At 42.3% G+C, this 27221-nt stretch overlaps 2 protein-coding genes across 2 annotated transcripts; both read left to right on the top strand.

Moving 5' to 3' along the window:
• The first annotated feature begins 657 nt into the window (after positions 1–657).
• Positions 658–5257, top strand: LOC117666820 (apoptosis-associated speck-like protein containing a CARD). The gene is made up of 2 exons (XM_034419801.3): positions 658–1054; positions 2775–5257. The coding sequence occupies exons 1-2, from the start codon at positions 781–783 to the stop codon at positions 3068–3070; spliced, it is 570 nt and encodes a 189-aa protein (XP_034275692.2). The 5' UTR covers positions 658–780; the 3' UTR covers positions 3071–5257.
• A 7704-nt stretch (positions 5258–12961) lies between these two features.
• Positions 12962–24516, top strand: LOC117666880 (uncharacterized). The gene is made up of 2 exons (XM_034419888.3): positions 12962–13189; positions 19475–24516. The coding sequence occupies exons 1-2, from the start codon at positions 13135–13137 to the stop codon at positions 20662–20664; spliced, it is 1245 nt and encodes a 414-aa protein (XP_034275779.1). The 5' UTR covers positions 12962–13134; the 3' UTR covers positions 20665–24516.
• Positions 24517–27221: the final 2705 nt, after the last annotated feature.

The following is a 27221-nucleotide window of genomic DNA, read 5'->3' as shown; positions in this document are numbered from 1 at the left end:
TGTAGTCTACAATTTTTTCCCTCTGGAAATCCTTTCCTACTTCCACACGATTCAAAGGATGCTCATCCCAAATTGGGAATCATCCCCTTTTAGCTATACAATTTGGGATGAACAGCCCTTGAATGGTGTGGTAGTAGGAATGGATTTCCAGAGGGAAAAAAATTGCAAATTACTGGAACCAGGAGAGCTACTCAGGTGACCCTGAGGACACAGATAAAGCTCCAAGTGCTTCAAGGATCCTCTAAAACAGTGGTCACCAACCAGTGGTCTGTGGACCATTGGTGGTCCACGAGAAAATTTTGGTGGTCCGCAGAAAAATTATTTACGTTTTTTATATTGCACTAAATACTATTTATCTTTTTTTAAAATTCGTATTAGTGGTCTGCGGGATTTAAAATTACGAAGTTAGTGGTCCCTGAGGTCCAAAAGGTTGGTGACTCCTGCTCTAAAAGGATGCAAATGACCAGCTGTCTGCAAGGAATATAAATCCCTCCATTCCCCACTATCCTGTCAGAGCTGAAGAAGCTTCTTGGATGAGAAGCGAAACGTCTTCAAAAGAAGAAAGTACAGTTGTTTCCTGAAAAAAAGTACCTTTGGGACGTTGAAAGAGGCGGATAAATTTGCATTTCCAGGGCAGCGGTGGATCCTCCCTTTTCCGGAGGTCGCTTCAAGGAAGATTGGCTGAACGAAGCGAAAACGAAACGACTTTCTCCCTGCTGTAATTCCCACCCACCCTCCGAACGACTCGTGGTTTGGTGCTGATCCCGGAGAGGCGCGAATATGCCCAAACCCATCCGTCAATGCCTGGAGGAGACGCTGAAGGATCTGACGGAGGATGAGCTTCGAAAGTTCAAAGCGAACCTCCACGAATTCCCGGTTAAAGACGGCTACGACAATATCCCCCGAGGAGGATTGCAGAAGGCGGACGCTCTGGATCTGAGCGATCTCCTGTTCGCCTATTACATCGATTACGCCGTGGAGGTGACAGCCGCGGTGCTGAGGAGGTGCCAATGCAAGCCTCAAGCCGAAAAACTGGTGGCTCTCTCTGGAATTGGTAATGACGGGGGGATCGGGGAAGGGTGAATTTGGGGGCGATCGAAGCGCCTCGCTTGATCCAGATCGACAAGGCGGGCAACTGTTCCGGATTGGTAGCAGAGGAGTAATTTGCAGGATCTTGCCCCGTGGCCATTCTTGTTGCAAACCGAAGAGCCAAGTCTTCAGAAATCACCCTTTGAAAACTTTTTCTGGCAAAACGTATTCAAAAATGAAACAACTACTAATCTATCAGGCGTACTTTTCCTTTGGCGCCTAAGGTTGTTGTTTTTTTTTTGTCCTGCTGTCTTCCTTCTATTTCTATAGAAAACATTAAAATGATAGGTGTTCAAAAAATCGTGTATAAAAGAAACACATAGCAAGGTGTGCATCTTCTTCCTAAAATAGCTAAAAATGCTATAGCTTTAATAGATTTAAAAAACCATCATGGCTTCTGCTTACTTTTCTTAATGTTTCATGGGCTCCCTTTCTTATTCTCACATATTTTATAATATTCTTCCTTGGATGTTTACGGCCCTTGCTATCTTCTGCAGTGCTTACACAATACAGATATTTGTCATTAACTTATTTAGTATTATCCAATCATTTCTTAACACATTTGAAAAACAAATTCTTTTTTTTTTAACCTTGTAAAGTCTCACCTTTTTATTTTCACTTATTACATCATTTCCTTTCTATTTATTAACTATGGAACTTTAGCTGGCTTTTTAAAAATTTTAATCTATTCTCCTTCTGAAAAACGTGCCTGTAAAATTTGTGAACAAAATTGCCTCAGAAAGAGCTCCCAGAATCCTTAGTGATGGCCGCTCTGGATGTGGCATTTGGGATTTTAAAGCATTTTTAAAACATTGTTTTCCTTTTCTGAAGCTTGTAGTTCAATTGTCAGAAAGACGTACTCACGTCTTACTCACGTACAATCTATACATTACTTGAACATAATAGTCTCAATGAAAAATTACATACATATTCGCTGTGCTTGCTATCACTCATTGATAAATAACTGATACAACAGTAATGTGAAATGCAATTTGATTTCCTAGAAACTTTAAGCAGTTTCATGTATAATATTTAAAAATGAGAAGTTTCTCTCCCTTTCAGGGAAAAAAAAAGATTTATTCCTGTAATTGTCAGTTACAGTAGGGGACAAGAGCTGGCATCTTAGGTAGGAATATCTGGGTTTTTTTCCCAAGCCATTTTCCATATAATGTAAACTGATCAAGGCAGAGCAATTCAGATATGTTTCCACAGGCAGGAAGTCAAACTCAAGCAATCAGCCAGCATGCACTAGGAAACTGTTTTCACATCCTGTTTCTCCTCCCAGTGACTTCTATTTACTACTTCCTCTAAAAACTTCTGAGTTGGTACACGTACTGAAGATGTTTGTTTTATGCTTCTTAAAGTGTTAGAATGTCTTCTCGCAATTCTGGGATTTGGGAAGAACCTAAAATGCTGTTAGAAACCATTAACTTGCTCTCCCTATTCCCAAAGCCTAGAGCAGTATTTCTCAACCTATGCAATTTCCAGATGTGTGGACTTCAACGTCCCAAATGCCACAGTCAGAATGGCCTTCACCGAGGATTCTGGGAGTGGATGATCGCACACATCTGAAAGCTGCTTAGGATGAATGCTAGCCTTGAGGCAAAAGGAAGGAGTTTGCAGCTTGTCTAGGACTATCCTATGAGCATATACAGAGTTCTTCTTTTCTTGTCATTTTTTAACAGGGAATCAGCCATCTAGTTCTCCTCAACAGCATTTCATTGACCAGTTCAGGGAGCAGCTGATCCAGCGAACTGCAACAGTGGAACAGGTGTTGGATAAATTGCACGGTTCCATCCTAAATGAAGAACAATACCAAAAAATCTGCTCACAGGAAACTAATCAGGCGAAAATGCGAGAGCTTTATAAGTTAGTTCCTGGCTGGAACCACCTGTGCAAAGATCAACTGTACAATGCACTGAAGGCCATAAATCCATATCTCATCAATGACCTAGAAGCAACAAGGAAGATGGGAAATTAAATGATTTTGTGCTGCCCCACTCATTCACACAAATACACGTAAGTGTAGTTTAGAGAGTTTATTAATGTTCCCCAGCAATTCCCTTCACCCAGCCTCGGAACTATCCCAAATAAATCCAGCCACAAGCAAGCCAAGGTTAGTCCACAAGGCAATCGTCAATAGTCCATAAAACAATGGGAAGCAGCTCCAACAAATAAGTCCGCCAAACAAACTTAAATCTACCAGGCCAAACTGAAATACACCCACAAGAGCTCACTTGGCAAGAGAAGTTCAGAGTCTCCAAAATCCTAAAACCAAACATGTTGTTCCTAGCAATGCCTCCCTCTGCCTGCTGTGATAAATATCTTTCCAGTGCAGCCCATCAAGATGGGCGGGGTATTCTCTCAAATAATGTGGCAGATCTCTGTTGCTCTTATCTTTTCTCTGCACTGCATGCTCTCAGATCCACCACAAAAGGCAGCTCCTCCTCCTCCTTTTCATTCACCATCTACCCCTGCAAGCTGTCCCCAGCCAAAACCCTCTCTTTTGGCCAGTGTTCAGTCATTAACCTAGTTCCTGATGTGCCAAGAATGAGCTCACCTTCTCTTCAACTGACCTCCAAGAAAGAATCTGAGGAGTCATCCAAGAGAAATATCACACATTTCAGGACTCATAAAAAATAGCTCTATGAAACTCCAACAGACCATACTTTAACATGTCTCTCCCCATGCATCCATTTTGATCCATACTGGGATAAGAAACTGAGATCCTCAGATACATTCAAAACCTAACCAGCTTGCTGCGTGGAAGAAATAGTAGGAGATCATCTACTACTGTAAGAGATAGAATGATACAGAAAGACTGGCAACCGAATATTAGATCCTACCTTGGGGGTATCCTCTTCTGGGGAGAAAATTATTGTTTAAACTTACCTCATTCTATTCCATGGGCAACTGATCAATCATAGATCAAACTGATAAATCCATATATTTTGACCAGCTTTTCATTTCTTTGGACTCCCTTGTTTTATGAATATGAAAGTTCATATATCCTTCTTGAGATGTTTTACATTTTTAAGCAACTTTTACTTCAAAATCACAAGCACAGACTATTTGGGGATCTATATATGGATTCTAATGTCTAGAAACAAAAAAATATTCTGCTTTCCTTTAGTGTTTTACTATGTTTCTCCTAGAATAAAGCAAAGTATGATTCATCAATCCAGCCTGAATAAAACAGCTACACTTACATCTTCCTTGGATATGTTCAGTACTGAAATTGATCTCCTGAGGACCTCACCATCTTTACAAATGCACGGTAAAGCTTCTTGGGTTGTGCTAAAAGAAAATTGCTGATTCCATACAGATATTATAGGCTGATTTTAGCACTGACACAGCATTGATTGTTCTTGTCGATCACTTGTAGCAGATCGAGAATGGAGATGATACCACTAACCTGGCTCTCCTTGACACTTCAGCAGCTCTCCATGACATTGATCATTTATGGTCATTCTGGCTCAGTTTCAAGGCGTGGGGTTGTTAGGATGGTATTATAATGTAATGGGTTCCAACCAGGTAAAGCTTAAAGTCCTTGATTTGCAAAGTGCTTTGGGACTGAGGCTCTCATCCCTCTTATTTAACATCTGCATGAAGCTGTTGGGAAGATCTTTCATTGGTTCAGAGGTCCGAAGCTAGGTCACGGAGCTACTGATGGGCTATCTGCTAAAACAGAGCAAGGCTATGGCATACACCTGAAAGAAAATCGGGAAGCCAGTAATTGTGGAGCCTGACTGGCAAGAACAAAGAATGCTTATTCGCAGAGAATATGCATGTGTCAAGCTTGTATTTAACTCTGGGTGATTAAAAGGATTGATAAAAGTACCAAAAGTTAGATATCCTGCATACCACAGCTAGAAGTTAGGAATAGGGATGGCCTGGAGCAAACAGAATGTGTATTAGATAACTCCTGGAGCATTCATTAGCCAAGGCTTAGGAATAGAGACAGCTAGAAACCAATAGAACAATTGTTAGATCATTACTAAAATGTTTATTATATGATAGTTCTTATATATCCTGCCTTATCCCGCCTTCTGCTTTAGTAAAATTGTATAAAGATTTCCTAATTCTATTGTTCGGGGTTCCTAGGCATTTTCTGACCAGGACCAAAAACCATGTCTTGGAGCCCTTCAATAAAAGGAAACAAAACCTGCACCTCGTGTCTGCTGTTCTTCATTGGCTTTGGCACAAGGCTCAGACCCAAATTGGGCAATTCCACCTCAACTCATTTTCCATGAGGGACGGACAGACAATACACTGGAACCTGTGGGGATATTTTTTCAGGTTAAAGGCAACTCTGATTCTGCCCTTCCTGGAACACAGAAAGAGAAAGACACCTACCGAGATCTGGGGGCCCTTGATAAACTAGTATTTTATTTATTTTTATTTGTCAAACACATATAAGATTACAGATATAAACATGATTATGAATACAGGATAAGGATACGAATAAATGGGGACAGTAGGACAGGGAGGGTAGGCATGTTAGTGCTCTTATTCATGCCCCTTACAGACCTCTTAGGAATGGGGTGAGATCAACAGTAGACAGTCTAAGGTTAAAGTTATGGGGGTTTGGAGAAGTAACCACAGAGTCAGGTAGTGCATTCCAGGCATTGACCACTCTGTTAGTGAAATCGTATTTTCTGCAATCGAGTTTGGAGCGGTTTACCTTGAGTTTGTATCTATTGTGTGCTCATGTATTATTGTGATTGAAGCTGAAGTAGTCATTGACAGGTAGGACATTGTAGCAGATAATTTTTTGTACTATGCTTAGGTCAGACCAAAGGCAGCGCAGTTCTAAATTATCTAATCCCAAAATTTCAAGCCTGGTCGCATAAGGTATTCTACTGTGAGCAGAGGCGTGGAGGACTCTTCTCGTGAAATACCTCTGGACTTGCTCAATTGTATAAATGTCCTATATACAGTGCGAGTTCCAGGCAGATGAGCTGTATTCGAGAATTGGTCTAGCAAAGATTTTGTATGCCCTAGTTTGCAGTACAATATTACCGGAGAAGAAGCTTCACATGATTAGGTTAACAACTCTTAATGCCTTTTTGGCAATGCTGTTAAAGTGAGCTCTGGCACTTAGATCATTAGAGATGAGTACTCCAAGGTCCTTGACAGAATGAAGGTCATCTACGAGGTCATATCCACCTAGTTTGTATTTGATGTTCTGATTTATTTTTTTTTGCCAATGTGTAAGACAGAGCATTTGTTGGTTGATAATATTGACCTGGCCCAGGTCCTCTTCCAGGCTGAAGCTGCCTTGCAGAAAAGGCCTGGACTCACTCCACATCTTGCAACCCAGGGTGTCCAGGGAGAGAGCGCTTCTTGCTTGGCTTGTCCTGCAGCATGAGAGGAAGGCCTGCATGCTGGTATCCTGGGTCCAGGCTGGGATTTCCTGAGAACAGCCTTTGCGGGGTGGGCTGCGGCACCTCATGGGAGGTTGGGTTATTACCTTGGTAATAAATATTACTTTAATAAAGTAATATTACTATTACTTTTGAAATAAACAAACCTAATTATCAAAGTAATAACTGAACCTCCCACAAGAAAAACAGTGTAAGAACTCTACTCAGACAAGCCTAAGTGTAGAGAAAAGTAAAGTCTTACACTTAGACAAGAAAAACCAAAAGTACACATATAGACTGGGTGAAACCAGGCTTAATAGCAATAACTGTGAGAGGGATCTTAGTGGATAACCAATTAAATATGAGCCAACAGTGTGCGGTGGCAGCCAAAAAAGCCAAAGCAATCCCAAATTGCATTAATAGAGGGAAACAATCAAGATCAAGGGAGATACTAATACCACTCTATAAAGCCTTAGTCAGACCACACCCAGAGTACTGCATCCAGTTTTGGTCACCACACTATTAAAAAAAGATGTTGAGACTCTAGAAAAACTTCAGAGAAGCGCAACCAAATGATTAGGAGACTGGAGGCTAAACATACAATGAACGGTTGCAGGAACTGGGCATGGTTAGTCTAGTGAAGAGAAGGACCGGGGGGGGGATATGATAGCAGTATTCCAATATTTGAGGGGCTGCCACACAGAGGAGGGGGTCAAGCTATTTTCCAAAGCATCTGAAGGCCAGACAAGGAATTATGGATGGAAACTGAGCAAGGAGAGATTCAACCTGGAAATGAGAAATTTTCTGACAATGAGAACAATCAACCAATGGAGGAGCTTGCCTTCAGATGTTGTAGGAGCTTCATCACTGGAAGCTTTCAAGAAGAGAATGGACTGCCATCTGTCAAAAATGATGTAAGGTCTGCTGAGCAGGGGGTTGGACTAGATCAGTGGTGGGTTGCCCCCAGTTTGCACTGGTTCTATAGAACCAATAGTAAAACTGGCGGGAGGCTCCGCCCACCAACCCTGACATCATCAAAATGCTTCTGCGCATGTGCAGAAGCTTCTGCACTTGCGCAGAAGAGCGCGCATGCGCATGCACATGAGCGAAGCAAGCACGCGCACACGGCCCCGCTGCGAACAGGTAGTAAAGGTAAGTAGAACCCACCCCTGGACTAGATGAACTACAAGGTCCCTTCCAACTCTGTTAATCTGTAAGCAAAACACATTGCAGCAACCCTGAATAGAAGAAGGAAGCAGCTAATTGTACAACATTTTCTAACAAAATGGATATCCACGCAACTTCATTAATGCTGCCCAGAGACATCTTTTAGGGAAGATGAGTGGCATACGAACTCAATAACAAAATAAAAATTTAAAAAGTGCTTGACCACTCAACCCAATATCACACTCAACCAACACAAGCTATAAAAAGGATAACATCACCATATATCAAAAATATCTCAGAAACTGCCAGCAGACAATTACAAGCACATGGAATCAGCATAGCACACAAACTGACTAAAGTCCTCCAAAATATCCTAAGTCAACCAAAAGGCCCAGCAGCCTCAGAAGAAAAAACAGGAGATAACAACAGTGTGTAAAAACCGCAACAGCCACTCCAGGGACTAACAGGAGAAGAGCAACATTATGAAAACTTTCATTTTGCAACATATGGACAGATTTAAGCATAGTTTCAAATGGGAAATTTTGATCATCTTAGACCAAGCCAAGTCCAAAAACCCCGCCCACATCTATTCTCTGCCTCCCAAGTTCCAGCTGATCGGGAGGGAAAGGGGATTTTGCAGTATTCTTCCTCTGGAGTGAGATGGGAATGGAGATTTTGCAGTATCCTTCCCCTGGAGTGGGGTGGGAATGGAGATTTTACAGTATCCTTCTCCTGCCATGCTCACCAAGCCACACCCACCAAGCCATGCCCACAGAACCAGTAGTAAAAATTTTTGAAACCCACCACTGCATCAAAGGGCAGATAGACATAAACAATATATACATATTGTACAAAAGAGATAACCAACAAACCAAAAAAAAAAGAAAGAAACAAAAAGACCAAAACATCTCTACACCAGCAATCAATACCCAGATGAGAATATTAATATGAGATTAATACCAGACTTACAATCAAGAAGTAAGCAATAGTACAATCAAGTTACTGCCAAACAAGCTAATAACAGCCCAACCAAAATCCTCAAAGACTACTTCAACACTGACAGAAGAAGCCACTATAATATAAAATGAGACCAATCCCTACTCCCAGCTAGCACTGATGATGTTGCGCAATGAAACAGCTCACCCAAACAAACGCAATAACAAAAAGAAATTTAAGTGAAGATGCTTGTTATAAGTGTGCCTGCTCATGATTTGTAATTTTTTAGAACAATTACAGTAGGGATGAAATCCGGCAGGTTCTGACAGGTTCTGGAGAACAGGTAGCAGAAATTTTGAGCAGTTCAGAGAACCAGTATCGGAAATTTTGAGTAGTTCGGAGAACCGGCAAATACCACTTCTGGCTGGCCCCAGAGTAGGGTGGGAATGGAGATTTTGCAGTCCTTCCCCTGCCATGCCCCCCCTGCCACGCCCACTAAGCCACACCATGCCCATCAAGCCACAGCACATCCACCAAGCCACGCCCACAGAACCGGTAGTAAAAAAATTTGGATTTCACCACTGGATTACAGTTGTCAGAAAACAGAAGGCAATGGGTTGAAAGAATTATTTGGCATTGCAGAAGATATTTAATTCCATGCATTGGAAAATAACAATTAACAGCAATTAAACATTTTAATTATTGATTCAAATAAAAAAAAGAATTATTCACCTTCAACATTCTGATCAACACTTTACTATAGTCATCATAAAGTTAAAACTAAATAAAAATTTCAAGAATCAACTTGTACATTATGTCTACTTCCTTGAAATACTATAAATTTAGCATTTTTTAACATTACTTGGGTTTCTACTCATCCTACTAAAGTACAGGCAGTCCTCTACTTACAACCACAATTCAGCCCAAAATTTCTGCGGGAGACATTTGTTAAGTTAGGTTTGCCCCATTTTATGACTTTTCTTGCCACAGTTGTTAAGGGAATTATTGCAGTTGTTAAAGTAGTAACAGGGTGGTTGCGTGTCAGAAGGTCCCAAAAGTTGATCACATGACCCTGGGGCACTGCAACTGTCATAAATATGAGTCAGATGTCAAGTGTCTGAATTTTGATCATGTGACCATGGGTATGCTGCAATGGTCATATATGTGAAAAATGATTTTATTTCACTTTTTTTCAATGCCCTTGTAACTTCAAACAGTCATTAAACAAACCATTGTAAGTTGAGGACTACCTGTAATTAGGGAGCCATTGCCGAGGGTCCCCATCTACCAGAAGGTAAATGGGAGGGGGCCTAACAGCGAGTGTTCTTTGTAGAAGACCTGTTTGGAAAATGTTGGTCCCTGAAGCAAAAAAATTTACAGTAACAGTAACAGAGTTGGAAGGGATCTTGGAGATCATCTAATCCAACCCCCTGTTGATGCAGGAGACCTGTACTAGGGATTCAAACCGCCGAACTGCCGACCTTTCTGATCGACAAGGTCAGTGTCTTAGCCACTGAGCCACCTAGTCAGGCAGACCCCTATTGTCATGAACTGCTGAAGCAAGTGAAAACAAGGCCTCCAGGCTTTATTCTTGGTACTATTATTGGAGCCTATTATTCTTAGTACTGAATTAAATTGGAGATTCAGATTTAGATTTACTATTTTGATTATTATATAGATTGTGCATTGTGTTGTATATTTAAGTTCTGTAAAGCTGCCTTGAGTCAATTTATTTTCCTGAGGGGTGGGAGGGGGTGGAACAACAAATTCCATTAATAAATAAACAAGCCTAACCTAGATACTACTGTGCTATCAACTCGGCAATCTGGTTTTATAAAAGGGTGATAATATCACATTATTAGTTGACATTTTAGGTAAGCACTCAGAAAAATCAGAACCAGCAATAGCTGCTATTTATATTATTGTGATATAAACCAGTGTGTCTCAACCTCAACAACCTGTGTGGATTTCATCTCCCAGAAACTGGCTTACAATAAGGCAGTATTACTGTATTTATTGTCACTGCGTTTTTTTATTTACCAGCTGAGCTCATTATTTCTGGACTGTCAGACTTTCCGTAGCTTGCCAAGAATCCTTATCAGTAAGCTAAACTACGCATGTCCGCATTCTTTCACTTGCTTCACATTCTTTCCTTTGTTCTCTTGCCAGAAAGGTCTGGCTGCTGAAAAAGCAGCTGGCACGAACTATATTCAAAATGTAACAATTACTTTTCTTAGTTAGTGAGATGTTTTATTTTCTTTATAACAAATAAATGAGTTTTCTTCGAAAATATCTTCGGTGTTTGTTTTCTTAAAGTATGCAACAAGGAAAAAGGTCTCGATCCACTCCTCGTAACCAGGGTGATTATCCCAAAAGCAGAATGGGATTAATCAACGCCCTGACATTTATGTTATCTATTTATGTATTTGTAGCCCGTCTTTATTATTTTTGCAAATAACTCAAGGCAGCAAACATATCCAACACACCTTCCTCCTTCTATTTTCCTCACAACAACAATCCTGTGATGTGGGAGTGGGCTGAAAGAGAGTGACTGGCCCAAAGTCACCCAGCTGGCTTTCATGGTTAAGGCAGGACTTGAACTCAGAGTCTTCCACTTTCTAGACTTGAACCTAAACAGTATAATTTTTGAAGGCATAAAAAAGAGTTTTAGAGCAACCTTTTGCTAAACATATATTTCCTTTTTTTAATTAAGTAGATTACAATGTGTTATTATAATACATTGTAATATAATAACACATTGTAACCTGTAGGATTGCAAATGGGATTATTACTTTTGTGCAACTCATCAAGGATATCTTTTATCCTTCTGTCATTTCACAATGGAATCATTGGCCTAATTTTATCATGCCAATTCTGTATATAAAATGGGGAGAGGTCAACATAAATTGTGGTTGTATGTGATTGTACAGTATATTACATCTTATTGACCAATACAAATGTTCTATATCAAAGCATATTAATACTCTGATAAATTAATAAATCTGAGAGACAGTTTTTTTTTCTTTTAGGAAACCAGCTTTGATAAATGAAGTAAGACCAAAACCTATTTGCAGCAGCTTCTCTTGATATGGAACCCAGCCTGTAAAGAAAGGACAATCATATCAACAAGTTGGTATATATGCTATTATAGAGTAAATTGTTCCAGAGTTTTATATCAAATTTATACACTAGGACATAAAAAAAAATTAAAGGCGAATAAGGGTGTTGGATACTTTGAACCAGTTGTATTTTTAAATCATTTGACCTACTGCAAGAGGAAATGGGCTATCTACAACTGTGGAATAGCAACTGTTGAAAGAAGAAAAAACAAAAACTCCAGCATTCTTCTTCTTCCTTGAGAAGTCCTCTCTGAGTTTGGTTGTTTTCTTGCAGACATTTCATTATCCAAATTAGGTCATATAATCAGTGCTACTTAGTTGTTTTAGTTTGGATAATGAAATGCCTGCAACAAAACAACTAAGGAAAGAATAGGATAGGATAGGATAGGATAGGATAGGATAGGATAGGATAGGATAGGATAGGATAGGATAGGATAGGGATAGGAATAGGAATAGGAATAGGAATAGAATTATAGAATAGAATAGAATTATAGAAGTAGAGTAGAACAGAATAGGAGTAAAATAGAACAGAATAGGAGAAGAATAGAGTAGAATAGAGTAGAACAGAACAGAACAGAACAGAATATTTTTTTATTGGCCAAATGTGATTGGACACACAAGGAATTTGTCTCTGGTGCAAAAGCTCTCAGTGTACATAAGAGCAACAAGTCATAAATCATGATCATAATCATAAAACACAATCATCATAAATCATAAGATACAACACAGTGATAGTCATAGGATACTAAATAAAGGCATCCCTGAGCTACCAATATTTTCCTCTATTGGTACCCTTCTTCCTTCTGTGCCCTGGGGTGCTGACATTTGGGCCCATTCCTCTAATTCAAGCAAGACAGCAAATTAAAAAGTCTCCAAAACTTTATTGAGATTCTGCAGACTCTTTAAATTCCCCATGTTCCAAAAAAAAAAAAAGCACATTTAGTTTTTGGCACTTTTGTTTTCGACAAGCTGCAAAAAAACAAGCAGGTTATGGAGGTAGGCAGATTCCTCCACGAAGCTGTGCCATGTAAATTCTTCTCCTGTTGAATTTCTGCCAGCATGAAAAGAAAAGGAAAAAAAGATGGGGGGGGGGAGGCTGTTCTCATCTTTCGTAATGTATCCGAAGCAAAGTCCTCATCCACCCCACCCTCCCCCATCTCTCTTAGGTCCTTATCTTGGGTCTTTCCTTTGGTTTCCTAGCAACCAGCCCCCAAGATTCTCTCCCCCCCTCCCGCCCCTCTCTAATTTCCCCCTGCATCATGTGAACTTCAAGGATATGACGTCATCACTGGGTTCCCTCTTATCCTGCTGTAGGCATTACCCGTTTGCAAGCCGTAGGATTGTGATAACTGTCTGGCGTTTTGCAACTCCTCTTGATTGTTGCCTTAGGAAACGAAAAGCAAAAGTGTGGGGGATTTCGCAGAATCCGTTTTCTAGGATACGAGGGCGGTCTTGGGATGGAAGGGGAGCCTTTAGGAGGGTCGGAGGAAAGGGAGGAATCCAGAGACAAAGGTAAGAATAAAGATCTCATCTAAGGAGCCTGAAGCCATTGGAAGCGGAGCGGAGAAAAACCGCCAGAAGCTGCTGATTTCTTTTAGACCAGATCATAACGCTTTTAAGAGCTCCTTTCTTGTCCATGCAAGGCAAAACCACCGAGCAAGCTGGTGCAATTTATTAGTATCCCAATTATGCAAGATATATAAATATAAATATAAATATATGTTATTTGGAACTCTTCTTCGGGCTGGTTATATGCAGCTTGAAAACTTGATGCAGTCTTGAAAAAGCTAGGAAAGTGGAAATCAGAATAATATGTGTCTCTGTATTATTTATGAGAAATAGGTTTTAAGCTCTATAATTGATAGCAAGGCATTGGGGGGGTGATGAGATATGAGGAAATGAAACAGCGGAGATGGAAGGGATATTTTAAAATGAGTGTTTTCAACAAATATGACAGGCAGCAGATTAATTATGCAAGTTTTGGTGTATTTGGGTCTTTTCCCATGTAAGATTGAGAGTATCTTGGTGACGTTTCGACAAGGTCCCACTCGTCATCTTCAGGCTGGTGCCTTCGGCTTCGTGCCTGTGCGAGCAAAGCGTGATCGGAGCTGCCGTCTCTCTATAAATACTGGTGAGGAGTTGTGGGGTGTTGGCTTTGTTGCTGTGAGCGGGTTGGTTGCCTGTGTTGTTATATCTTGATTAGTTGATGGAGTTGATGTTTGCAGATTAGTCCATCTCTAATTCCAACTCCATCAACTAATCAAGATGTAACAACACAGGCAACCAACCCACTCACAGCAATTAAGCCAGCACCCCACACTTCCCCACCAGTATTTATAGAGAGACAGCAGCTCCGATCACGCTTTGCTCGCACAGGCATGAAGCCGAAGGCACCAGCCTGAAGATGACGAGTGAGACCTCGTCGAAACGTTGCCAAGATACTCTCAATTTTACATGGGAAAAGACCCAAATACACCAAAACTTGCATACCTCTATCCATGAAAATCTGCAAAAACAAACATATATATAATTAATTTATACTCCCAGTGTAGGGTTAGAATTCTTCCTTTCGACTGTCTGTACCACAATGGAAGAGCAATTGACTGGTTAGGAAAGCTAAATACAGGAAAACATTTAGTAGATTGTTTAGTTGCCCAAAACTCCAGCATGTCAGGAATTGCAAAGATGCAGCTCTTCAAAATTTGCAATTTTTTCTGTTTCCTCTTTCGAAACCTGTTTGTTGCACTTTGCTAAAAAAATTCAAGATTGGGAATGGTTCTTACCATCTGCTTGTTTAATTGCTATATTAAAGGCTCCCCCCCCCAAGCCCTATAAATTAAATTCTGCAGGCTGAGTGCTCCTCTTGCATTCGCTTTCAAATGCCCCAATCGACATCTTAAGGCCAGTTGGCAGCTGCCTTCAGTCACAGATGAGTTGAATGTCATAGATCACGACAGAATGATGCACAGAGCCACAACCTGTTGTATGACATGTCAGCTTGGCATACAGTACCGCAGTTCACTCTGTTGTGCATATCCAGAAAATTAGACTGGCTAATCTAAGGTGTGCGATGAAACAATGCCACACACTGCCTGCCTTCTGGTTACTGTAGAACAGGGGTGTCAAACTCAATTTCATTGAGGGCCACATCAGGGTTGTGTTTGACTTTGGGGGGTGGGTGGCATGTGGGGACCAACTCAAAGTCACTTGTGTCGGGAGTGCCTGTGGTGGCTCAAGCTCTCTGCCAGCAAAAACTGGCTTCTAAGTTCTGTTTTCGGCTGTGACGTCCTCCTGCAAACCTCTGTGGTGGCCCTCCTGAATTCCGTTTTCATTGGCAGAGGCACCGCGGGCAAGTCCTTCACTGTTTTCAGGGTGGCCCCATGGCCCATATCTAAGCACCGTAAGTTTGACATCCCTGCTGCAGAAGAATCTGCCGTGTTGAGATGCACCTTCCGTAATTCTGTTTTCTGTTATTTGGATTTATGTTCCCAATGAACAGATAGATTCCCTATCTGACAGTCTGCAGCCTTGTTCTTTCTACAACAATATGTAGATTTGTAGAAAGATTATGGGAGCGATAGAAGATAATATTTGTAGCTCAGGATTGAACTGTAGGGTCCTTCGTGCTCTCTGAGCTTGCTGTTTTTGTGCAGACATTTCATTACCTAATTAGATAACATCATAAATGCAGAATAACAGTTGGAAGGGACCTTGGAGGTCTTCTAGTCCAGCCCCATGGTCAAGCAGGAAATCTTGTACCATTTCAGACAAATGGTTGTCCAATCTCTGCTTAAAAGCCTCCAGTGTCGGGAGCACCCACAACTTCTGGAGGCAAGTCATTCCACTGATTAATTGTTCTAACTGTCAGGAAACTTCTCCTTAGTTCTAAGTTGGTTTTCTTCTTGCTTAGTTTCCATCCATTGCTTCTTGTCCTTCCCTCTGGTGCTTTGGAGAATTGATCCCTTCTTCTTTGTGGCAGCCCCTCAGATATTGGAACACTGCTATCAGGGCACTGATAATGAAATTAAATTTCCTTGATTGTAATGAAATTGGTAGTGAATTGTCTGCAAGAAAGCCACCAAGCTCAAAGAGCACCAAGGACTCTACAAGGTTATGGGAGCTACAACATCCATAATCCCCAGTCACCTGAGCCACTAGCCATACAGGCTGGTGTTTGGAAAATGCAGCACATTGTATCTTGAGACATCCACTTTGAGAAGGTTCTTCTACAATTCCTTGCCCCTTAAAAAGAGAGGCATCAGGATGACCTCCTCCCAAATATGCCCCATATTTTTATTATTATTATTATTATTATTATTATTATTATTATTATTATTATTATTAATTGAATTTGTATACCGCCCTACTCCCGAAGGATTCAGGGCGGTGAACAGCCAAATAAAATACATATAATACAAATGTTAAAAAACCATTAAAATACAATTAAATAATTGGCCCGGAAAACGAAATTTAAAACACCCCAAATTCATAAGAGAAATTTAAAATTTAAATTTTTTTAAAAAAAATTTTAAAAACAATTTAAAAGAGAGGTTAGGCCAGGCTGGTCTCCTGGAATAGAAATGTTTTGATGGCACGGCGGAAAGTGCGCAGATCCGGGATCCTCCGTATCTCCGTGGGGAGCTCGTTCCACGGAGTGCCCCCACAGAGAAGGCTCTCCCCCTGGGGGCCACCAGTCGACACTGTTTGGCCGACGGCACCCTGAGGAGCCCCTCTCTATGGGAGCGTACTGGTCGATGAGAGGCTACTGGTGGCAGATGGCGGTCTCGTAGATACCCCAGTCCTAAGCCATGGAGCGCTCTAAAGGTGGTAACCAAAACCTTGAAGCGATCTGGAAGACCACCGGGAGCCAGTGCAGCTCGTGCAGGAGGGGGGTCACATGGGAGCGCCACATCGCTCCCATAACCACCCGCGCAGCCGCATTCTGGACCAGCTGGAGCCTCCGGGTGCTCCTCAAGGGGACCCCCATGTAGAGAGCATTGCAGTAGTCCAGGCAGGAAGTGACGGCATGAGTGACCGTATTTAACGAGTCCCGATCCAGAAAGGGACGCAACTGGCGAATCAGGCGAACCTGATAAAATGCCCTCCCGGCCACAGCCATCAGGTGCTCTTCTAAAGACAGCTGTGAGTCCAGGAGGACCCCCAGGTTGCGAGCCCTCTCCGTGGGGGCCAACAACTCGCCCCCAATAGTCAGTGATTGCACCAACTGATTATATCGGGATGTCAGAAACCACAGCCACTCGGTTTGGATGGGTTGAGCCTGAGTCTGTTCCTCCCCATCCAGATCCGTACAGCCTCCAGGCACCGGGACATCACTTCAAGGGCATCATTGGAGTGGTTCGGGGTGGAGATGTACAGCTGGGTGTCATCAGTGTACTGGTGGTACTTCACCCCAAAACCACGGATGATCTCACCCAGCGGCTTCACATAAATGTTGAACAGAAGGGGCGAGAGGACCGACCCTTGTGGCACCCCATATACAAGGGCCCTCGGGGTCGACCTCTGCCCCCCTGCCAACACTGACTGTGACCAGTCGGAGAGGAAGGAGGAGAACCACCGCAGCATGGTGCCTCCCACCCCTAACTCTTCCAGCCGGTGGAGCATGATGGTATCAAAAGCCGCTGAGAGGTCTAATAGGACCAGGACAGAGGAGCAACCCCTGTCCCGAGCCCTCCAGAGATCATCAACCAATGCGACCAATGCCGTTTCCGTGCTGTACCCAGGCCTGAAGCCCGACTGGAACGGATCCAGATAAGCCGATTCATCCAGGTACTGAGGGAGCTGTCGTGCTACCACACTCTCAACAACCTTCGCAACAAAGTGAAGGTTGGAGACTGGACGATAATTAGCCAATACTGATGGGTCCAGGGAAGGCTTCTTGAGGAGAGGTCTCACCACCGCCTCTTTCAAGGCGGCGGGAAAGACACCCTCACTCAGAGAGGCATTTATAATCCCCTGGAGCCAGCCTTGTGTAACCTCCCGAGAGGCCAGCACCAACCAGGAGGGACACGGGTCCAATAAACATGTGGCAACATTCAGTCTACTCAGTATCCGTCCACGTCTTTGGGAGTCACAGAATCAAACTTTTCCCAGATAATATTCTCAAGACCTGCCTCCATCCTCCCCCCTGAATCTACCTCGTCAGAGTCCAGATGTTCCCTAATCTGAGCGATTTTATCATACAGATACTGTACAAAGTCCTCGGCTCTATCCTCATAGTTTAGGAAAACTATGCGATTTTGGCCACTGAATACTGGAGTGGAAGGTTTGAATGGAAAGCTCCCTGGGTGTCAAGGGAGCAAGTGCATCACAGAGACCTGTTTTGGATACAAGATTATTTTCCATGCAAAAACTGGCTCCAGTTAGGATAAAGTGATATCTGTGTACAGGTAATCCTCGATTTACGACAGCAAGGCAGTTGTTAAGTGAGTTTTCTGTCCCATTTTATGACTGTTTTTCAGGGATGAAATGCTCCCGGTTTGGATCGGATCACTCAATCTGGTAGCGATGGAGGCGGGTGGTTCGGAGAAAAATCACTGCCCACCTCCCATGCCCAGCTGAGCCGCACAATCATCAGAGGCTTTTTTTTTTTTTTACTTTTAAAAGCATTTTTTCTACAACCACTTCAGCCAAAAAAATGCTTTTAAAACTAAAAAAAAAAAAAAAAAAGCCTTGTGTGGTTCAGCTGGGATCGTCAAAGGCTTTTAAAAGAAAAAAACCCTTTTTTCTTTTAAATGCCTCTGACGATCCAAGCTGAGTTGCCTGATCGGCAGAGGTTTTTTAAAAAAGCCTCTGCCAATCAGGCAATTCAGCTTGGATCGTCAAAGGCATTTAAAAGAAAAAAAGCCTCTGCCGATCAGGCAACTCAGCTGGGATCGTCATAGCCTTTTAAAAGCATTTTTTTACAACTTTTTGCCAAAAAAGTCATAGAAAAAATGGTTTTAAAAGAAAAAAAAATTGGCCATGCCCACACAGTCACATTACCCCCCCAAGCCACGCCCACAGAACCGGTAGTAACAAATTTTAGATTTCACCACTGCCGTTTTTGTCACAGTTGTTAAAAGAATGACTGCAGTTGTTAAGTGAATTATGCAGTCACTAAGCCAATCTGTCTTCCCCCATTGACTTTGCTTGACAGAAGCTGGCTGGGCGGGTTAAAATGGGATCATGTGACCCCAGGACAGTTTAACTGACATAAATGCAGGTAGTCCTTGACTTACAATAGTTTGTTTAGTGACCGTTCAAAGTTACAACGGCACTGAAGAAAGTGACTGATGACCATTTTTCACACTTAAACCATGGCAGCATCCCTACAGTTACGTGATTTACATTCGGATGCTTGACAACTGACTTGCATTTATGATGGTTGCAGTGTCCCGGGGTCATGTGATCCTCCTTTGCGACCTCCTCACAAGGAAAGTCAATGGGAAAAGCAGATTCCACTTAACCATATTACCGGTACTAATTTAACAACTCCAATGATTCACTTAACAAATGTTAGGTAAGGAAAGTCGTAAAATGGGGCAAAATCCACTTAACAAATTTCTCATTTTGCAACATAAATTTTTGGGCTCAATTGTGGTCATAAGTTGAGGGCTACCTGTATATGCCAGTTGCCCAGTGTCCGAATTTTGATCACATGACCATGGGGATGCTGCAATGATCACCTTGTTACAAGTCACCTTGTTCAGTGCCATTGTAACTTCAAACGGTCACTAAATGAATGTTGCAAGTTGAGAACTACCTGTACTCTTTTTTTTTTTTTTCTACTCTCTGCAGGTGTTGGAAGTCTTCTTGAGATGGAAGATCTCAAGAAGGGAGCACTAGAAGGATGGCTAGAGGAGCACGACCCGGAAGCCACTCTGAGCCTAGAGCAGAGAGCCTTAATGTTGGAGAGTATAGAGAGAGAAGGAAGACCAAGCGGTGTCATTAATGCAGGTGGGAAAGAGCAGGCAGAGCTTGATGTCCCCGATAGCTATTCAACAGCTGACGACTGCCAAAACCAATCCAAGGTAGAAGACCAGAGGTGGAGAAGCCAGGTGAGAAGACGCCGGATGAAAGAGGTTTCCCAAGATCCTCCAGGTTTCATTAACCTCCTGGGGATCCTGGAACCGCCACCTCCTCTTCCGTCCTCCGCACCCCAGAAGGTGGTGAACAAGCCCTTCCATTGCACGGAGTGTGGAAAGTGTTTCTCGCAGAGCTCCGTGCTCATCGAGCACCAGAGGATCCACACAGGGGAGCGGCCCTTTGTGTGCAATGTGTGCGGAAAACGATTCTCCCAAAGCTCCACCCTGATGGGCCATCAGAGGATCCACACAGGCGAGAAGCCCTTCGCCTGCCCTGAATGCGGACGGGGCTTCAGCCGCAGCTCCGCTCTGACCGAGCACCAGCGCACCCACACGGGAGAGACCCCGTTCCCCTGCCGGGAGTGCGGAAAGGCCTTCAGCCGCACCTCCAACCTGGTGAAGCACTTGCGCACCCACTCAGGCGAGAAACCGTACAGCTGTGCCCTCTGCGGGAAGCGCTTCTCGCTCAGCTCCAACTTGCTGAAGCACGAGCGCACCCACTCGGGGGAGAAGCCCTTCCCCTGCCCCCTCTGCGGGAAGCGCTTCAAGAAGAAGACCCACCTCGTCTCTCACAACCGCGTCCACACTGGAGAACGGCCCTACCGGTGCGAGGAGTGCGGGAAGTGCTTCTCCCAAAGCTCGTCTCTGATCGAGCACCAGAGGATCCACACCGGAGAAAAACCCTACAAGTGTCCCCAGTGTGGCCGAGGCTTCTATGTCAACTCCAAACTGGTCAAACACCAGAGAATCCACACGGGAGAGAAGCCCTACGCCTGCTCGGCCTGTGGGAAAACTTTCCGATACAAGCAGCAGTTTCCCCGTCACCTGGCCCACGTCCACCCAGGGGAAGAGCAGGTTTCTGTCCTTAACTTGGGGACCAGTGTTAATATGCTACTCTCCTAAAGTGTAATCCCAGTGCCCAGTGGCTGGCCTTTTAAGTCCCAAAGGGCTAGTCCCAGTCAGAGGCAGAATCGTTGCGAAATATGGTTGATTCCTAGAATAGCATCTTTTGTTCAACGATTCAAGCAGTTTTTGAGGTGCTCCAATTTACAGAGATAGTCCTTGACGCAAAACCACAATTGAACCCAAAACTTCTGTTGCTACGCAAGACAATTTTTAAATGAATTTTGCCCCATTTAGTGATCTTTCTTGCCACAGTTGTTAAGGGAATCAATGCAGTTGTTAAGTTAGTAACACAGTTATTAACTGAATCTGGCTTCCCCATTGATTTTGCATGTCAGAAGCTCGCAAAAAGGGATCAAGTGATCCTGGGACACTACAATTGTCCTAAATACATGCCAAGTTGCCAAGCTTCTGAATTTTGATCACGTGGCCATGGGGATGCTACAACGGTCGTAATTGTGAGAAACGGTCACAAGTCACTTTTTTCATATCGTCGTAACTTCAAACGGTCACTTAGGCACATGGCTGTAAGTCGAAACTACCCATATTTCTACCTTAGTGAATGTCACAATGGGGTGGGATACTTCATGATGCTGCCTTTATCCTCATTTAAAGAAGCTACTTCCCCAAATTATAGTTTTGTTTTGTTTTTTGTTATCTATGCAGTATAGGTAGTCCTCAACTTATGACCACAAGCGAACCCCAAATTTCTGTGGTTGTGATACATTTGTTAAGTGAGTTTTTTCTCATTTTACAGCATTTTTTGCCACAGCTGTTAAGTGAATCACTGAAGTTGATAAGTTAGAAAGCTGGTTATTAAGTGAATCTGGCTTCCCCTGATTTTGCTTGTCAGAAGGCTGCGACCCTCATGAGTCAGTTGCCAAGCATCTCAATTTTGATCACATGACCAAATGGATGCTACAGTGGTCGTAAGTGTGAAAAACGGTCATAAGTTTCTTTCAATGCTGTTGTAACTTTGAACTGTCACTAAATGAACTGTTGTAAGTGAGGACTACCTGCATGTCCCTATGACAGAGGCCATGCTGCTTCAGAGGGCTCCCATTAAAGCTAGTTTACAATAGGGTTAAGAGCTAGCAACTTGACATCTTGCTCCAGGTAGTCCTCAAAGTTACGATGGTGCTGAATAAAAGGTGACTAATTGATCATTAGTCATCTTTTATTCAGTGATGTGATTACAACTCAGGATCTTGGCAACCAGCATTTAAGATGGTTGCTGTGTTCCCGGAGTTACGTGATTGCCATTTTGCAACCTTCCCGGCTGGCTTCTGACAAGTAAAATCAATGGAGGAAAGCCAGATTTGCCTAATGACTGCATGCCTTGCATAACGACGCTGGTAAAAAATGTTTTAAATCAGGGTGTGGCCACATAATTCTGTTCTGCCCCAGCTACGGACCCCAAAGAACGCAGCACACACCAAGTCTGTACAAACCTTAGTTTACTAAATTAAATCAGTCTTTTTCAAACAAAGGCTGTTAATTAACTTTCTTAACAGCCTACAAGAATCCAAAGAATAAATAATCGTAATCTTACTATGGTTGGCAGAAAGCCCAGAAGCAATTTGCAAGAAACTGATAAAAGAACTAAGATCCAGACGCGAAGAAGAGTGAATGAAATTGTTCCCTGCAAATTGCTTCAGTCGTCGTCCTTCCTTAAATAGGCTAAGGGAGTGGCCAATTAGCCCCAAGCCTTACTCTCGAGGAGACCTCCTCCTGAAGAGCCACTCCTGCCTTTTGGCAGCTCTGTGCGCCCGTGCATCGAGAAGAGGCTCCTCCTCTTCTTCTTCTTCACTTACGGAAGTTTCTGGAGGTTCTGAAGGCCCTGGCTGAATCCCTGCCTCTGGCACTACATCTTCTCCAGCCTCCTCATTGTCTGACTCGAATGCCAGCTGCACAGGCTGCTGGCGCAGCACCACACCAGCCTCCTCGCTGTCGGAATCAGCTACTAGCTGCACAGGCCGCTTACGGGCCACAACAAATTCATTTAACAACCGCATCGGTTAAAAATAGAAGTTCCAGTCCCAATTGTGGTTTTAAGTCAAGGACTATCTGTATATTAACCAACACAACATCTGTAGAGATTCTCAGTCATCTGGGTCATGGTTGTCCCAAAGGTGCTTTTTTCAGGAGGCAACTGGACTTTCTTGTTTTTTCTTTGAAGGTGTTTAGCTTCTTATCCAAGAAGCTTCTTTAATTCTGACCTGATAGTGGAGAATGGAAGGATTTATATTCTTTGCAGACAGCTGGCTATTTGCATCCTTTTAAAGCAGGAGTGTTAAACTGGCGGCCTGTGCAGTGGTGAAATATGAACCGGTTTGCTACTGGTTCGCTGGCCGTGCATGCGTGCTGTGCACCAAGCACGCACTGCGTGCGCTTGCGCACCACACACCAAAAGGAGGCATGGGAAGGTAAGTAGAAAAGCGGGGGGGGGGAATCAGCTGTCGTGCGCGATCTTGGGAACCTTTTAAAAAACTTTTTAAAGCGTTTTTTACTACTGGTTCAGGCAAATAGGTAGTAAAAAAAAAATGCTTTAAAAAAGTAAAAAAAAGGCTCGATCACAGCTGTGCCATGCGATCGTACAAGCCTTTTTATTACTTTTTAAAGCATTTTTTTTACTACCTATTCACCCGAACCCGTAATAAAAAAATGCTTGCAACACGCAATTGTCGGAACTTTTTTTTTATTTTTTAACTACTGGTTCCAGAGAACCTGTAATAAAAAATGCTTAAAAAGTAAAAAAAAAAAAAAAAAGTTCCCATGATCCCACATTGCTCAGCTGATCGTGGGAACTTCTTTACATTTTTTTATTACCAGTTTGGCAAACCAGTCGCATTTTTTACTACGGGTTTGGCCAAACCGGCAGCATTTCACACCTGGGCCTGTGGGCCGGTTGCATCACACACAGGCCATACCCACCCCAGCTCCGCAAAGGGAAAAAAATGTCACGATATGTCGTGTGATGGAAACATAATGCCACAAATTTGACACCCGTGTATTAGAGGGTCGTTAAAGCACTTGGACATTTATCTGTGTCCTTAAGGTCACCTGACGGGTGCTCCTGTAATCTGCAATTTTTTTCTCTGTAAATTCATTCCTACTCCGGCATGATTCAAAGTGTGTTCATCCCAAATTGGGTATCATCCTCTTTTAGCTATACAATTCGGAATCCTGTGGGAATGCTTTAACGACCCTTTAAAAGGATGCAAATGACCAGCTGTCTGCAAGGAATATAAATCCTTCCATTCCCCACTATCCTGTCAGAGCTGAAGAAGCTTCTTGGGTGAGAAGCAAAACTTCTTCAAAAGAGAGGGGAAAAAAACAAATTCCAGTTGCCTCCTGAAAAAAACACCTTAGGGATGCAAAATGGATCAAGCTTATTCTATGAAACTCAAAACTAATTACTTTGCTTAACTTTGTTTTTTTTTGCTACCATGCAGCTCATGATGTAGAGTTTTAATTTTCCATCTGCTCTGCGGAAAAGCAAAAGGATTTTCTAAGGATCTTGTTTTTTGTTTATGCTCTGTAGCCAGGGAAAGCATAGCAGGATTTATTTTCTGGGCCACTGGGTTTTTGGGTTTTTTTGGTAATCTGAAGTAAACGTAAAATTATACTTTGAAGTTTTTTCATTGAGCTAATTACAGTATTATCTAGAAAACGTTCATTAACCCATTCAAGAAGTTTCATTAATGTTGACATTATACAGATAATATGTTTATGATAACTACAAGGAAACTACGAACTGATTTAAAACTCCGTACCGATGCTTCTACCTGTTCTTATCCAAAGGTATTACTTTCGCAGTCAAGAGAGTAAAATTCTGTCTGAGAACTGAGACATTTTGACTATTGACTGGATTTTAGAATAATTGTAAAAACTTCTAAATGCCCTTTTATCGTTATGGAACAGGCCCATCTTTTTAGAGGTGTAACTGTTCAGAACTCTATAGGATTGCTCACTTTTTCTGCTGATGATTTGTGCTGGATCCATTCCAAGCTCTGTGTACCCACTATACTACAAAAACCATGGGCAGGAAGAACCGTCATTAGTGGTGAGTCAATGACATCTCATGGACTCATCTCAAGAGGTGAGCAATAGACGAAGTAGTGACCTCCAAAAGTCACATATGAGCTTCTCATTAACTAAGTCAGTCATCAGATCGTTGACAAAATTTGGGTGTTTTTTTTTTTTTTTAGTCAACGTTCTTGGATTAGCTTCAGAACTTCATTCGTAAGAGCCAGGATGAAAACAAAATGAAATTGAATGCTATTCTACAGTTAAATAATTAAGAAGTCTACCTGACACACGTACCTGTAACTTAGTCATTTCCACAGAAACTAGTGTTTCAATCACTGAGACAGAACTTCCCCATATCAGGTAACGTGTTTGAAAATAGGGTGTGATCTGGTCCTAGTATTATGTGACAACATTGGAATAGACCAGGTTTCAACTTTATTGCTTCATTATGACAGTTGCGTGTTTGGGCAGGGGAATCATACAATGGTGAAGTCACTCTCCTTTTCGAAACAAAACCAGCTGGAGGGATATTTACAAGGTAGTGTGAACTGTTGAGTTTCACGGATTCCCACTTAGGTCAGAAAGAAGGTAGGTAGTCCTCAATTTATGATGGGTGGCTTAACGATAAAGGGCCTGCCCAGGGGTGCTTATAACCCAGATCTGAAGTTCTCATTGCGGTCACATGATCGCATTTGGGTTGCTCAGCAACTGGTCCACATTTAACAGCTATTTGCACTGTCCCGCGGTCACATTATAAGGTTGTTGGTTTTTTTGCTAGAAACTGGCATTTATTTCCAGGTTTCAGCAAAAATACTCCCGTTGTGAGTAATGGATTCACTTCTCAACAAATGACTTGCTTTACAATCGCCATATCCGCTTAACGACCATCACACAAAAGGTTGCAAAATTGGGATCAGTCTTGTGACCTGTTTTAACAACCGGCAGGACTTAAGAGTTGTAAGTCGAGAATTATCTATAATAAAAGAACAAAAGCCTTGAAATTCCTAGAAACAGGACAATATAGGTAATCCTTGACTTATAACTGTTCATTTAGTGACCGGACAAAGTTACAACTACACTGAAAAAAGTGATTTATGTCTGTCTTTCACAGTTACGACCTTTGCAGCATCCCATGATCACCTGATCAAGATTCAGATGTTTGGCTACTGGTTCATACTTATGACTGCTGCTATGTCCCAAGATCACATAATCACCTTTTGTGACCTTCTGACAAGCAAAGTCAATAGGGAAACCAGATTCACTTAACAACCGGGTTACTAACTTATCAACTGCAGTGATTCACTTAACATCTGTGTCAAGAAAGGTCATAAAATGAGACAAAACACACTTAACAAATATCTCACTTAGCAACAGAAATTTGGGGCTCAATTATTGTAAATTGAGGACTACCTGTAATTGTAGAACACCCTGGCATGTTCGGTGTTGCACCCATTTCTGTCCCCAGGAATTTTGTTAGCCTAAATAGCTGTGCTTCAGTGCACAAAAAGGCCCTATAATCATTTCTACCTGCTGTCCCAGTGCTGTGTTACGTCTCAATTTCTCACTCAGACATTGCAAAGAATCACTTCGCTAAAAATAATGACTTTCCAATCAGCTGGTAAAATAATTTAGTCATGGACATAATGTGCAAGCCTATTGAATTTCTCTTTCAGATAACTAAGGGGATGCACACAAAAATCTTGTATCAGTTACATAATGGATCTGTACTGGAGTAACTATACATTTATCGGCTCACTTTCTCACACTACAGTCATGGTGACAAGGAAACACACTCCTCGACTTACAACCACAACTGACCCCCCCCTCAAATTTCCATTGCTAAGCAAGATAGTTAAGTGAGTTTTGCCCCATTTCATGACCTTTCTTGCCATAGTTAGGTGAATCACTGCACTTGTTAAATTAGTAACATGGTTGTTAAATGAATCTGGCTTCCCCGTTGACTTTGCTTGTCAGACGATTGCAAAAAGTTATCATATGACCATGGGAATGCTGCAACATTCCCCTGTGAAAAAAGATTTCAGTGTTGTTCATTTAGTCACTATATGAATTGTTGTAAGTAGAGGACACTAGATACATTTGACTGATTTCAAAGCCTTAACTAATTTCTACTGCATCCTACTGATTCATGAATTATTCACATCACATCTTGCACAATTCTTAGAAGTCATTTGTCCAATTTTTCTGTCAATCCATCCTCAATTTTTAAGAAAATGTTATTGCCAACAGGGTCAAAACAATAAATTGATGTAATCCAGTTATTCCATAACTGTACATTTAGGGAAATACTCCTTCCCCCTTTCTTTCAGTTGTGTCCGATTCTTGGAGACTGGTCAAGTGTGACAGTTTTCTTTGCAATGGTATTTCAGAAGTGATTTGCCATTGCCTCCTTCCTAGAGTTGAGAAAAGGTGACTGGCCCAAGATCACCCAGCTGGCTTTGTGCCTAAGGCGGGAGCCATGAAACTAGAACTCAGTCTCACCTGATACTTTCACTACTGCATCAAAT

Source organism: Pantherophis guttatus, chromosome 4 (genome assembly GCF_059756535.1).
Source record: "Pantherophis guttatus breed Tessera chromosome 4, ASM5975653v1, whole genome shotgun sequence".
Lineage (NCBI taxonomy): Eukaryota > Metazoa > Chordata > Lepidosauria > Squamata > Colubridae > Pantherophis > Pantherophis guttatus.
The sequence above is the reverse complement of the archived record's forward strand: the minus strand, read 5'-3'. Positions and strand labels throughout refer to the sequence as shown.